This window comes from Delphinus delphis, chromosome 1 (genome assembly GCF_949987515.2).
Source record: "Delphinus delphis chromosome 1, mDelDel1.2, whole genome shotgun sequence".
In the NCBI taxonomy this organism is placed as follows: domain Eukaryota; kingdom Metazoa; phylum Chordata; class Mammalia; order Artiodactyla; family Delphinidae; genus Delphinus; species Delphinus delphis.
Genome location: NC_082683.1, coordinates 35,945,323 through 35,959,478, shown reverse-complemented (window position 1 = coordinate 35,959,478; position 14,156 = coordinate 35,945,323). Strand labels below are relative to the sequence as shown.

At 54.2% G+C, this 14,156-nt stretch overlaps 1 protein-coding gene across 5 annotated transcripts in view; it reads left to right on the top strand.

Moving 5' to 3' along the window:
- The window catches only part of ERI3 (ERI1 exoribonuclease family member 3), a 129,055-nt gene that overhangs the window by 94,333 nt on the left and 20,566 nt on the right, over positions 1–14,156 (top strand). For 4 of the 5 annotated variants that reach the window (XM_060021213.2, XM_060021216.2, XM_069541024.1 and 1 more), the window contains one exon: positions 9,399–9,498. The exons of the other annotated variant lie outside the window; for it this stretch is intronic. In XM_060021213.2, coding sequence (XP_059877196.1) covers positions 9,399–9,498 — 100 coding nt within the window. The remainder of the gene's footprint in view (positions 1–9,398; positions 9,499–14,156) is intronic. 5 annotated transcript variants of the gene reach the window in all.

The window sequence follows — 14,156 nt, the reverse complement described above, 5'->3', positions numbered from 1 at the left end:
AATTGTAATGAAAACAAAGAAAACCCACAATGTAGCCCTCACTCTGGGCAGCTGGCTCAGACTGACCTGCTGCCATGACTCTGTGGCGGTGCACGTGGAACCCCAGCCAGGCCAGCCTCCTCTGTGGAGGCTCAGGCGGCACGGCTCAGGATCCTGCTCCTTATCTGGTTCTCTCCCCAGAAACCTCAGTGTCCCCAAGTCCACTGTGACTCAGCAGTGAAGCAAGGGCTCTGGGAACATGATGAAGATTGCTCTACCCAAAAATTGACTCAGGACCCAAGGGACCAAACTGCGCTGGCAGCTGTCTTCCAAATGTTGTGGGTCCTGGACCTGTGGCACAGCCCCTGCTTTTGCTGTGGTGATGGTCCCACGCACTAGAGGCAGCTGTCCTGTTGTAGGCAGTGAGCAGGAAGGTTAAGTACACAGAGAAAATAATGATTCCACTCAAGTGCTGTTGATGGACAGAGGCGGCAGCAGCTCTGGTGCCCCTGAAGTATGTTGGAAGCCAGGGAACACTGTGAACATGGAGAACTACCAGCTGGAGGTAGAAAGGATGGGTTTGTGTCACCTGATGGGAGTGTCCGTCCTTTTGCTGCTGTAGCCATGCTGGCCAGGTCTCCGCTGGCCCGAGGAATGAAGTCAAGACCACCCATAAGACCAAAGAGCTCAGAAAAGGAGAAGGGAGACAGGGACAGTCTCCCCTTCTTTCCTAACCCAGGCAGCTGAGCCCCCAGTTCCAAGGATGGCTGGGCGTCGGGTGGGATTGCTGTTCCGCTGGGTAGGATCAACAGTGGTTCCTGAAGGAGACTGAACAGGACTGGCAGGAGCAGCAACTCTGAAAACCAGGCCTTTCTGCCTGGCAGGATTATATCCAGAGAGGTGCTTTCTTGCCCTTCCCTCAAAGGAGGCCGTTCAGAGAGAGCAGATACAGCCCCACCCAGCATCATGGGGCTGTAAACAAATCTAATAACACAGATGCTATTCAGAGTCTGGGTGGGTTTAAGGAAGGGACAAGTCAGGAAAGGCCTGGTGATGGAAGATACTTTTGAATTGAGTGTTGAAAGAAGAGTATGTGTTCATTAGGGGAAAAAAGTGGGAGAAGGCAGAGGGCATCCTGGGTAGGCTGAAGGAATTGATCGAGTAGAGTCTTGGGGGCATGAAACAGCAATCTCAGGACTTGGTGAGAGGTAAGGAAGAAGAAGGAAGCAAGGCTGGCCCCCACATTTCTGGTAGACCAGGTAGATGGTAAGGGTTTTCACTGGGATTTGGGAGCCCAGGAGAAGGAGCACTTTGGAGAGGAGATGTTGAAATTGGTTTTAAACCTACTGAGAATGACGTGCCTGGGTGGAATCCAGATGGAAGTGCCAGGCAGGCAATAGAATATATGTTTGACACTCAAGTAGTGGCAAAAAATGTCAATTTGCAAGTTGGAGAGGTCGAAGACCAGGGAGTTGAAGAAATCGCCCAGGGAGAGTGGTAGAGCACAGACCGAAACAGGAATGGAACATGCATAAGCCCACACATGACCAGATGAATGAGACTCTATAGGAGACTGTGAGGAAGACGTCAGAGAGAGGGGAAAACTCAAAGAGTAGGGTGTTGAGAAAAATCAAAGGAGAAGGATTTCAAAGATGTGAAGCAGGCTGCAGGGTGGCAAAGGCAGCAAGAGCCTGAAACTGTCCATAGACGTGGGCAGCATGGTGAGAACTGTTGACCTTCGCCGGAGCTAAGTGACATGATAAGGCTGGCAACCAGACTGCAGGGGTTAAGGGGTGTTGGGGAGGTGAGTGGAGACAGCCTTGAGAAGTTTGGTTGTTAACAGGAGAACAGGCAGTAGCTGGATCAGGATGTGGAATGAATGGAAGACTTTAAAAATAATTATCTAATACTTATATAAATTTCAAAGAGCCAGGCATCGTTTTAAGCACTGTGCATGCAATAACTCATTCACATCAACTCTGTGGGGTAGGAACTGTTTTTCCCCCCATTTTACAAAAAGGGAACTAAGACACACAAAGTTATGTAAAGATGATAGAGATTCAAGCATATGCTTGAATGCTAATGGAAAGGAGCCAGCAGAAATGGGGAGGTTCAGAATTTAGAAGGAAAGGGGATACTAGATGGAACAGGGCCTGAGGAGGTGGAGAAAGAGTGAGATGTACAGCACAAGTGTGGGCTTGCCCTTAGACTGGACGTGAGGTGTCTCTTCCATTAGAACAGCATTGGTGCACGAGCAGGTGGGGAAGGATACAGATGCATTTGTATATGAAGGGCATGCAGCTGGAAGAGTTCTGCCTAGCAGCTTTTATTTTCTTTGTGAAAGTAGGAGGGGAGTAGGGTGGGGGGATACCATTGAGGGTTGCTAAGATAGTGATCTTGGATCTATAGTGGCCACTTTCTATACAGAACAGTGACTTCTTTCCAGGATCACTGAGCTCAAGTGCAAGTGTGGTGAAACAGAGCCATGTTGGAGTTTCTTAGGGAAGTTCAAGATCGGGCTGGTTGGGGCTTCCCTGGTGGCTCAGTGGTTGAGAGTCCGCCTGCCGATGCAGGGGACGCGGGTTCGTGTCCCGGTCTGGGAGGATCCCACATGCCGCGGAGCGGCTTGGCCCGTGAACCATGGCTGCTGGGCCTGCGCGTCCGGAGCCTGTGCTCCGCAACGGGAGAGGCCACAGCAGTGAGAGGCCCGCGTACCGCAAAAAAAAACCAAAAAACAAACAAAAAGATTGGGCTGGTTGAAGTCATAGATTCAAGAAGTCCAGGTTTGGTAGAAAAGGGCTAGAAGGGGATTGACAGATGAGGAAAAAAAGCAAGAGTAGAGGGAGAGAGGGTTCAAAAGCTGGAAGGACAGAGGCTGAGATCAGAGTGGAATCTGTCATTGTATGATTCCAGAAGGAGAGCAGTGCTGGGTAATAAGGCCCCGGGTGTGGCCCCAGGGAGAGATGGCTGAAATTGGTAGAGGAGAAGGTCATTAGAGCACAGGGAGCTGAGAAATCAAGAGGCTAGATTCATGAGTGGGTTTATCCTGTAGATACTGAAGTGATGATGATTTAGAATGAGGTCCCAGAGGGAGAGGAAGAATTGTCTAGAAGCAGCCAGAAAGAGGAAGTTGAAAGTATTGACACAATGTATCCAGAAGTGAGTAGGCATTAGTTTTCCAGAACTGCTGCATAACTTATCACCCAAAACTTAGTGACTTAAAACAACGACAGCTGTTTTATTATCTCTCATGGTTTCTATGAGTCAGGAATTCAGGAAAGGCTCAGTTAGGTAGTTCTGGCCCAGGTTCTCTCATGTATTTGTGGTCAGTGACTGGAGCTGGCACAGTGTGTGGGTGGAGCAGCTGGGGGCTGGCTGGGCATCTCTCTTTCTTCACCTAGTCTCATGGCTTCTCCATGTGGTCTCTCCTTGTGGGCTAGTTTGGGCTTCCTCCCAGCATGGCTACCTTGGAGCAGTCTTACCACTTACAAGCAGCTCAGGGCTCCAGGGAAAATGTTCCAGCGAGTGAGGAGGAAGCTTCCTCAGCATTTCTGAAATACCCTTGAAATCACATAGCATTACTTCTGCATTACTATTTTGGTTGAAATAGTAAAAAAAAAAAAAAAAGCCCACCCCATTTCAAAGGGAGAGGTATAGACTCCCCCCTTTCTTTTTATGATTTTTTAAAATTAATTAATTAATTTATTATTTATTTTTGGTTGCATTGGGTCTTCGTTGCGGTGCGCGGGCTTCTCATTGCAGTGGCTTCTCTTGTTGTGGAGCACGGGCTCTAGGTGCACGGGCTTCAGTAGTTGTGGCACATGGACTCAGTAGTTGTGGCTCGTGGGCTCTAGAGCGCAGGCTCAGTAGTTGTGGTGCACGGGCTTAGTTGCTCCACAGCATGTGGGATCTTCCCAGACCAGGGCTCGAACCCGTGTCCCCTGCATTGGCAGGCGGATTCTTAACCACTGCGCCACTAGGGAAGCCCTAGACTCAGTCCCTCTTGATGGCAGGTTTATCAGAGTCATATTGCAGGAAGAGCATATGTGAGATGGAAGATAATGTTATGACAGTCACTGGAAAATACAGTCTGCCATGATCGGTGTTAAACTGAACCTGGAAAAGGGAGAGGGACCAGCATCTCAAAGGCAATCTGCATTTTGGGTGATGGCACCAAGAATATTTGGAGGTGGCAGGTGGCAGTGGGAGTGGGTGTTCCTGAGTGACCTCAGGTACACCGGGGAGAAAGAACTATTATCCCATCTTACAGTACAGGAAGTTGAGGCTCAGAGAGGTTTAATAACTCATCCAAAGTTATGGTGCTAATAATTGGCAGAATTGGGAACCAGCGCCTGAGCCTGAACACACTGCCTTTCCATGAGGCCTGGGCTGCTGGGAACACCATCCTCATGTATATTTGTTGCCTTGGTACTTGGTTCACCAACTGTAAGTGTGTTGGCCAGTTAAAGAAAAGGTTAGGTAGTAGTTATGTCTGTCAGACTCTCTCTCCCCCCATCCTCCAGAGTATCACCTCTGTATCTTTGCCTGTTGGGTGTTTATGGGAAAGCAAGGTGATTTGATTTGGTTCCGCCTCTTGGGAAATGGCCCTTCAGCCTTAGGCCCACAGGGTGACCTCGTGGGGAGGATGGATGGGTCAGATGTGCTGCTGCCAGCTTGCAGGCTCTGGGTTTTCTGGAAGTTGCAGAGCAGTTTGTGCTTCTCTTTGCAGTCTGAGCTGGGTTCTAGACCCAGCCACTGCCCCTGCCCACTCTGTGTCAACCCAACTCTCAGGGCCCTGGTAAGATAGCAAATGGGTGGGCAGAGACACCCTAGCAGCTGTCGATGCCTCTTCTTTCCTCTTTGAAGGATCTGATGCTGCTGCCGATGAGGGCTACTTCATCTATTAAACCCAATACACTTGTCGCAGCTGCTAAGCCCCCGTAAGCCGCCGGGCGCAGTGTTTGTGATGGGACTGACAGTGCATGGAGGAGGCTGATTATACACGATTCCATTTCGCGGGCCGAGCAATGTAATTTCACAGGGCGATCAGCGTTTGCATGTAATAGCAGGCTGTGCTGAGGTGTCAGAATATTAAAGGCGCTAATGGCAAAGCTCCCTGTTACACAGGGGGCCACCCGCCGCGCCTACAGCAGGGCTGCGCGGCAGGCCCGTCGCAGATGGCTGGCCACTAAGCTAATGGGGCAGCAGCCAAGGCGGGCAGAGCCGCGAGAGGGGAGAGCCAGCCGGGAACAGCTCGGCACCTGCTTCCCTGCGCATGGAAATTACAGCAGCCCAGGGGAAGGAAAGTGTGCGTGCCTGCCTGGCACAGGGCTGGGGTGGGTGGTTTGGGAGGCCCAGCATCTTTCACCCCGCCTCTACCTGCCCTGGATAGGACTCCTCCGTCATCCTTCCACCTGCCCCACCCTCTGGCCGGGAAGCCACAGATGGGCAGGTTGGGCCCTGGTAGCTGGGAAAGGTGCAGCTAGAGAAGTGGCACCCAGAGAATTTGGAACCAGCATGGGAAAGGGGCCCAGGCACTGGCTTTAGCTCTTAACTTTCTGCCCAACACTGAGCAGGGTCAAAAAGCTTTTGAGTGCCTTACCCCACACCCCAAAGGCTGGCAGAAGAGAGGGAGGGAGTGGGGATAGGAAGTAGGTGGGAGAAAGGGCGTAGACAATATTAGGGCCCCTTGACTGATGACAGTGGCCAGTGTTGCACAGAGCTGGGAGGCAGCCCTCAAGATATTTTCTCCTTCCACCCATGTTGGCTGCCCCAGCCACACCCCAGCCTTTGCCTGTTCTCATCAAGCTTGCTCCTGTCATTCTCCTTTGTCCTTGCTGTGTCTTCTTCCTGGTGCCTCCAGTACCACTTCCTCCAGGAAGCTCTCCTAGCCATCTCCAACCCCTCATGGGCCTGTCTTTCTCCATTGTGCTTGTGGGCAACCCACAGGGGACAGCCTCCCCAGTCCTCCTGCTCTGATGGCTCATCCCCATCTGCAGAAGTCCCAGCCTTGACTTCCCAGCCAGAATCTCTGAGATATAGCCCACATCACCTTGCCCTGAGCTGGACTCCTGGGAAGGCTCTGCTAAGATTCACAGATGGATGTAATCTCTTAGGGAGGATGCCTGAAGGGAGTAGGGAATAGAAGGATGGGCTGAGTCATCTGAGGGAGAGTTTGGTGGGTGTGTGTACTCGTGCTCGATGGTGTATATATCTGGGGTGGGGGGGAGTAGGGGAAGGACTTTAGAAGTGAGTGCTGGGTGTGGTGGGCATGTGGATACAGGCTCACAGGGGCAGCAGGTGCAAGATCCAGACCACACATTGATAGGAGCACAGATTGTGAAAGGACCCTGTGTTCTCTGGGCGGCTCTCTGCTGGCTGTGCCTGAGGGGTACCTGGGATAGCAGGAGTTGAGGGGAGCTTGTGGGGCTGTGCCCTGGTACTGTGCCTAGGGGGGGTTCCACGAGGCAGGTGGTCACTTCTGAAGGTTCAGCTCTGCAGAGGTGCATGGCAGTACCTGGAGGAGATATGCCAGGGTTCTCAGCAGGGGCAGCAGTGGGGGAGCCCAGGCTGAAGGAGAGCAGTTTTAATTAACCGTTTTTAATATCATTTTGGACTTTGGCTGGTATGTGAAGGCCCCGCTGGAAGCAGCATTTGTAAAAATTAAACCCCTCTTATTAGGAGCTTGGCAGACCCATGTGCACGTGCCTTCCCCTCCCCCCGCCTGTGCCCCCCTGAGGAAGTGCTGGATGAGGCCATGTCACGGCAGCCATTGGTTATCACGCCTTATCTGGGAATACGACACTGTGCGGCATGACACCCGCGGCCGCGGTGGAGACGCCAATTCATCTCGCCCCGGCTCTGACAAGCTAGACTGCCCTTCCTGAAAGGCATTCGTCAGGCGGGACTGGGCTACCGCCTTGCCTGGTACCCCTGTTTTCCCCCCGTGGGTCTCGGCTTGCCCTGGACCAGCCAGGCCCAGTCTGGCCCTCCTGGGCTCTGCTGCCCTCCACCCCGCTTCCGCACATCCCCATCTGCAGAAGATCTTGGGGGGTCATAATTATAATAATAATCTAATCATGGTGACGCGTCGGGGCAAGCGCCTAATGTTATCTGAAGTGGTCTTCCCGCTTAGCTGCGATAAGACTCAGGATGACGTGCAGATAACGCTGAGCTGCCCTGTCCCCGAGCCGCAAGCGGAGCAGAGGGGCCTCCGCAGCCCTGCCGCCCGCCCGCCGCTTTAAGCCGGGAAGCGGCAGCACCTGCTAATGCAAGTGTTTAATATTTGATGGGCTGGGATAAAGCAGGATCACCTTCGAATTGAATTGAGTGTCAGCCGAGAATCTATTACTGAAATTCGGGTGTGATTTGACAGCAAAGTAGACGATGTTATTCTTCACTAGTTACTGCAATCTTCTCCCCGACATCACTTAAATATTTTTTTCTTTGCTTGAGTAAACACACATTATCCTTCTTTTTTTCCCCCTTCCTTCCCTTTTTTCCTTTTTAGAGGGGAAAAAAACCCATCCAGCTCGCCTTCTCCAGGCTGATAGAGTAGATTGTTATTTCTTTATTTGTCCTATTAAATGGAATTTTTGATCGTTTAATCCGCCCTTTGTAAGTGATTTTAAAGTACTTGAAAGCCAGCCCGCCACTGCTCTCTGGCCCACTGCGCTCCAGCCGCGGCCCTGACCATGCTCAGCAGCTCCTCCAGCTGTGCACCGCCCACTGGCTGTTCTCCTTGCTGCCTGTGTCCCAGCTCTGCCCTGGCTCCAAGCCAGCGTCCTCTCCCCTGTCCTTGAGCCTCACGCTCAGCCCCCGATTTGTGGGTACAGCTGTGGCCTGGGGAAGGGTGGGAGGGTTGGCTGGGAGGTTGGGCTGTGGCTGGTACCTCTGTGGTCAAGGAAAGTGGCTTTGGAGGGGGCTGAGGTTGAAGTACACTGGCTCCTAGCCTCCCAGTGCCCAAGGGCCTGAGGCTTGGTTCCTGCAGCTGGGAAGGAAGGGTACTAGACCTCTGCCCAGCCCCTTGGTCCTGGCACAGCCTGTGTGTCCAGCCTCCTGTCTTCTGTTTTTGACCCCGTGCTGGATCCTCTTCCACTGGGAGGCAGTCTATAGTGGGATGGAGACCTCCTGGGCCCAGTGGTGGGCGGGGGCTCTGCAGTGCCTGCCTGACCATGGCTAGCAGTCACCTTAGTTCCACCAGTGGACTCACCATCCAACTTCTGGAAACTCACCCAAGCTTCATTCCCACTGACCACTGTCCCACACACTGTCACCTTCCTGCCACTGGGAGGACAGCCTGGTGTTTGGGGACTTCTAAGCTGAGGAGATGGGCAATGTTTGAAGAGTCAGCTAGCCTCGCAAGCCCACTGGTAGAAGCCTGGGACTTGCTAGTAGGCTGAACAGGAATTAAATCCCTGTTGGGCCACTTAATAGCATTCTAACCCTTATAAGTCTCTTCTTGGCCTCAGTTTCCTCATCTGTGACATCTGGTCATCGAGCCTGTAAGGGATGTAAGAGAAGGTGCTGTCCCTGGCCTGACGTGTGCCCTGCCCCCCCCCCACCACGGAGGTGGGTGGCGGCCAGGGGACAGAGGGGGACAATGGAGTGCCGGGGGCCTGAGCAGATCGATACCCCCAGCACTTCCTTCCCCAACCCCAGGAAAACAATTAAGTACAGATCGATGGGTGGCTGCTTTGAATATGCATAAGTGAGCACTTGACCTTCAGCAAGATCTGCTCCCCACCACACACACACACACACACACACACACACACACACACACGCACACACACTCTTCACGTGGTCCCCTCACAGCTGCCTGAGTCGGCCAGGTGACCTTACCCCTCCTCAGCTGAGCCCCCATGTGGCACTCAGCTCCACAGTCTGGCCTGCCTCCAGGTCAAAAGCAACTTGACCACAGGCAGGTAGTTGGCCCCCTCGTCTCTGGCTTCAGTTTTCCTGTCTGTGGAGTGAAGTCTGGATATGTTGGTCTCCAAGTCCCTTCCAACAGCAGTCTCTGTGACCAGTAATGCTGTGGGGAAGGGGCCCAGCAGAGGGCCAGAGACTCTGGAAAGGGGGGGCATGGGTTGAAGGGGATGCCCTATGAGAGGAGGGGTCCTGATCAGGAGAATCTTAGTAAATGGGAGCTCCAGAAAGGAGCCTGGTGAGGGGCACCCCGTGGGAGCCGGGGGCCTCTGATGGGGAGACGCCCAGGAGAAAGGGACCTGTGGAGAAGGAAGGGGTTTTCTGGAGGGGGCCCTGGTGGAAAGGGGACCCAGCAAGGGGACTCCCATGAAGTGGCATGATGAGAGTAAGCCCTTGCTGGGAAGACATGGGGGGCTGGGGGTGTTGGTGAGTGATGGGATTGGGTCAGGGGTCAGGACCTCTGGTAACCACTCTTGCCTCCTGTCTTCCAGGCTTACAGCTTCGCCATGGGCTGCTGGCCCAAGAATGGACTTCTAGACATGAACAAGGGCCTCAGCCTGCAACACATAGGCCGGCCCCACAGCGGCATTGGTCAGTCCCTCCACATATCCCCCTGGCAACTCGGTCCGTCCCCTGCCCACACGCCCCAGTTCCCTGGCACACAGAGGGGTTCCGTGGCTCATTCAGTGCTCCAGCAGGGTGCTCTCCATAGCTGGGGGGAGCAGGGAAGGGGGGTGGAGTGAGGGGAGAGTGGAATCTGACCATTGGAAAGGATCTCTCAAAACAACGTTCAAGAGGAGGCTGGGGTCTGGGCTTTGGGTGGGTCACAGGTGGCCTTGGATTCAGGCCAAGGGATCCTGCCCTTGGCCGCATCTCTGGTGGGTGATGTCCTCAGAGGGGTGGGCACATGTCAGCTTACCCACCCCCCGTGGAGCTAGAGAAGGCTGTTTAATATTGTTTCAAGTCTGTGGCCACTAAACTGGGCGATCAATGGGAGTTAAGGAGATGAATTATTTAAACCTCACCAGCTTTTAATTAGTCAGGGTCCTTCTGACCGATGGCTCTGTCCACAGGGTATTGAACTCCCCCGTAGGAGCAGCAGCCTCCATTGAGCGGTGCCTGGGTTGGGAGGAGCCACTTGGGGTACCAGATGGGGGTGCACCCTCAGGGGGGATTCCTGCATGGGAGGGGGCTGGTTCTAGGCATTGGAGGCTCTGCTAGCTTCTTACATATGTCATTGTGGATATGTGTCTGTGTGTGTGAATGGCACCTTCAGCTGCATGTCTCTGTGTGTTTGTCTAGGGGTTTATATGTGTCCATGTACGTGTATCTTTTTGAGGGATACGTGTATGTGTGTATGTGTCACAGTGTATCTATATACATTTTCCTGGGGGCATCTGTCTGTGTATGGAAGCAACCATCAGCCTGTATGTGTATCCATCAGAAAGTGTGTCTGTTCATTTCTGTGTATCTTATTTTGTGTGTGCATCTGCACACATGTGCATACAAATGCTTTCAAGCAGGGTACTTGACAGGCATAGGCTTTGTTCCAAGTGGGGAGGAGCAGGGGTGTCCCTGGGTGGTGCTACGACATTATCATAACCTGTGTACCTTTGGGAGGTATGAGGGGGAGGGGACTGGCAAGATAACACCGAAAGGGTCCAGTCACCTGCTACAGACTGGCCCCTAATCCTGTCCGCAGACATCACAGGTGCCTAGTGGGGCTGGGCATGCTGAGTGGATGTTCCTGTCCTCGGGGAGCTCACATCCTGGGAGGAGACAGAGACTGAACTGGGCAGTTGCCACCCAGGGTACTCAGGGTCGTGACAGAAACACCTGGGCTGCCCCAAGGGAGGTTTCCCCTGTCCTCAGTTGCCAAGTGGCTTCTACTTCTTCATTTACATTTCACTGACTTCAGGGACACCCCATATCATTCTTATTGGCCCCCAAGGCTCTCCTGGGGTCCAGGGGGAAAGAGAAAGTGGTCAACGGGCCTGGGGAATTGGGAGTACCCCACAACCACTGCTGTTCCCTCCCACAGGAGTTATTTCGTACAGCCTAGAGGAGACCCCAAACCTAGCAAGCTGATAGGCCTTGGAGGTCAGCAGGAAGTTTCCTAGAGAAGATGAGACTTGGGTCAGGGGATGCCTGAAGGATGAATAGGAGTTTGCTAGGTAGGCAGATGGGGGAAGGGTTTTCCACTTTGGGGAAACTGTGTACAAAAGCCCAAAGGCAGGAGGAAGCCTGACATGCTGAGAGGATAATTTTGGATGTCTGCAAGTAGTTTGCCATGACTGGAGTGGAACATTTGGGTTAGGAAGCAGCTAGAAATTAAACGGGGAACAAGCCAGCCTTGAATGCCAGGTTAGAGGGTGTGGCCTTTTGTGCGGTTTTGAGGAGACGGGAAGTTCATGAGTGAGATAAGGACAGGATCAGAGCTCAGATCCAGAATCAGTGAGGCAGTTGGTGCTGTACACACTAGTTCTAAGTAGGTGCTCAACAAATGCTATGGTAGATGAATGGACAGTTAGTGAGTGAGTGGATGAATCAGTGCAAGCGTGACGGGAAAGGGAGGGACCGGAGAACCAAGGCCACTGAGAAGACTTGCATTGGCCCAGGGAAGGAGGAGCTGCCAGAAACTGAGTCTGCCTGGTGGGAGGGGCTGGCAGGACTGGGTTAATGCACCCCACGCAGCCTTGAGTTGGGTGCCCTGCTTCTGTGTATCTGTCCTGGGGGTGTTTGTGAGAGGAAGGGGTTCCTTGTTCCCACTTTCTGCTGCCTCCTGGGACTCATTGATGTCGTTCTTGTTGGTTCACCCATGTTGACTCTGGGTTGGACCCCTGAAGTATTCCCTCTTTCTTCAGAGAAGAAGGTTTTTCCATCTGGGTGGGCCCCAGGGGACAGCCCAAGGCTATGGGTGACAATAAAGTCAGGGCTTTGGAGCCAGAAGCAGTTCAGGCCCTGTGACCTTAGACAAGGGCCAATGCTACCTGCCTCTCGGGGCTGTTGGGAAAGCTCAGCGAGGTCCCCTGTGTGAAGGGCCTGTGCAGTCTGCACACAGTGGCTGCTCAAGGAGCTGCCTCCTCTGTCGCTCTGCCCATGCCAGGGTCTCCCCAGGGCACTGGGGGCTCCTGGCACTTGGTCCTTGTATCTGTGAATGAAGAGGGCTGCCCTGCCAGCTCCTGGCTGGCTCTGAGGTGTGGGTGAGGGTGCTTGGAAGGGGGGGAGGATGCAGGGCATTAATTGGGCTGGGAGAGGCGGGGAGGGGAGGTGCGGGTTTTGAGCGGTGAGGTTAATGGCCCTCGCGCCAAAGAGACAGCTTTAATGAGCTTCAGCTGACGGTGCCCTGAGTTACTGTGCGTGCTAAAAGGGTCGCGCTGTAAGAGTTTGATGTGGACTGTTTCCCAGCCCTGGGGTCAGGGGTCAGCTCCTGTCACTGGCCATTCAGGCTGGTCCTCAGTGACATGGTGCTAATTAACTGTGTGAGGAGCTGCCAGCCCGAAGTGGGGAGTGGTATGTATCTTGCTGGGAGGTGAGGCAGCACTAGTGATGCTGGGTAAGGGCTCTGCAGATCCCACAGCCTGGCCCTCTCCAGGAGCTGCTGGCTTCTCCCACAATGCTGTGGGGGGCAGTGGCGGGGTGTGCAGATCACCGATGACCCTGGGCCCTGGAGGGATCTTCTGAGTCTCCTTCTAAGGTATGTGTGGCAGGGGAAGCCTGTGGGACCTACCTGGCGGGGACTCCTGCTGAGCATTGGGGTGGAGGAGGTGCTGACAGAGTAAGGGGGCAGGCGTGCTGGAGGCGTGGGCTGACGGGCAGGGCAGGGGCCTAGGCTGTGGAAGGGAGGGGCCCACTGGGATCGGTGCGCCCGGCTGAGCTGTTTGAGGGGGAGCCGTAGGGTGTTTGGATAGAGGAGTGATCTGGTCAGAGTTGGGTTCCAGTCAGCGCCATCTGAGAGTATGTATAGGGAGGACTAGTGAGGAGAAATCGCAGAAGGGGAGGCCACGGGCGTCGGGGTGGGGGTGTTTGTAATAAGGCATGCGGGAGGTGGTGGTTAGTTCAGGGCCGGCAGTGGCCATGGGGAGGGAGGTGGTGGACGTCTGCCTTGCACCTACTGTGTGTCAGGAGCTGTGGTAGGTGCTGAACGTGCATTGGGAGATGACGGCCACAGGGCCCTGCCCCCACCCAGCTCACAGGTACAGTCGCCAGGATGGGGTGAGGGCTTGGCCCTGGGGACTGAGGAAGAGGTAGGGTTCCAGGATGGAGCTCCGGGCAGAGAGGGGGCTCGGAGGCTGTCCGAGTGGGCTCGTGGTGGGGGAGGGACGCCTCCTCCTGGGGGGCGGATTTGCCCTTGGGAGCCTGGTGGGCAGGTGGCGTGGAGCAGGTTGTAGGTGAGGGGACTGCACATTTGTAGGACTGCTGACTGGCTGGGTCGGCGGGCTCCGTCAGCGCTCTTGGCTCGGGCAGCTTCCGAGGCAGGGCGGCCTCCAGAGGGCACTGCTGAGTGGGCCTTCTTTCATTTCAGCAAGTGGTCAGCACGGCACTCACATTATCTGGGGCGCTAATTTAATTTTCACACTCTCATGAAGGCAGGCATTATCGTTCCCATTTTACAGATTGGGAGGCTCAGGCTTAGTTAAGTGACTTGCTTGAGGTCACACAGGCAGTTGAAGGGAGGAGCCAGGGTTCAAACCCAGGTCCACCTGAGCACAAAGCCTGTGTTCTCACCACCGTGCTGAGCCAGGAGCACCTTTTTGGTCTTGGGCTTTGTGCTGCCAACAGAGATGGTGAGGAAGAAAACAAGCTCACGTTCTCCCTTTCCCTCAGTGTCGTGTAAAACACACAGGTCTTGACAGTCTTCGGTAGCAGCAGCTGAGGAAGAAAGGGGCGGGGGCATCTCCACCCTTCACCCTGCTACAGTCGCCCTTGGAGCCGGGGCCCTAACACTTGGCTTCCGGCCTCCTCCTGACCCCGACAGTTAGTTCTGCACTGTGATTTCTGTTGGCGCTCCACCTTGTGGCCCAGGAAAATCCTGCCCGTATTCCAGGGGCCCCCTCCTCTGGGGATCTTGCCTGGCCCTCCCACTGTGAGCACGCAGAATACATCCCGGGACCCCAGTTATAGGTGATGATCAGGCCCTACGGACTTGACCTCTCTAAGAGCGGGGCCTGGGCCTCCTTCCCTTCTTTCTTTTTGGAAGTCTGCACGGGAAATGTCAGATTGCCCCTGTTGTTGGGACACAGAGGCCC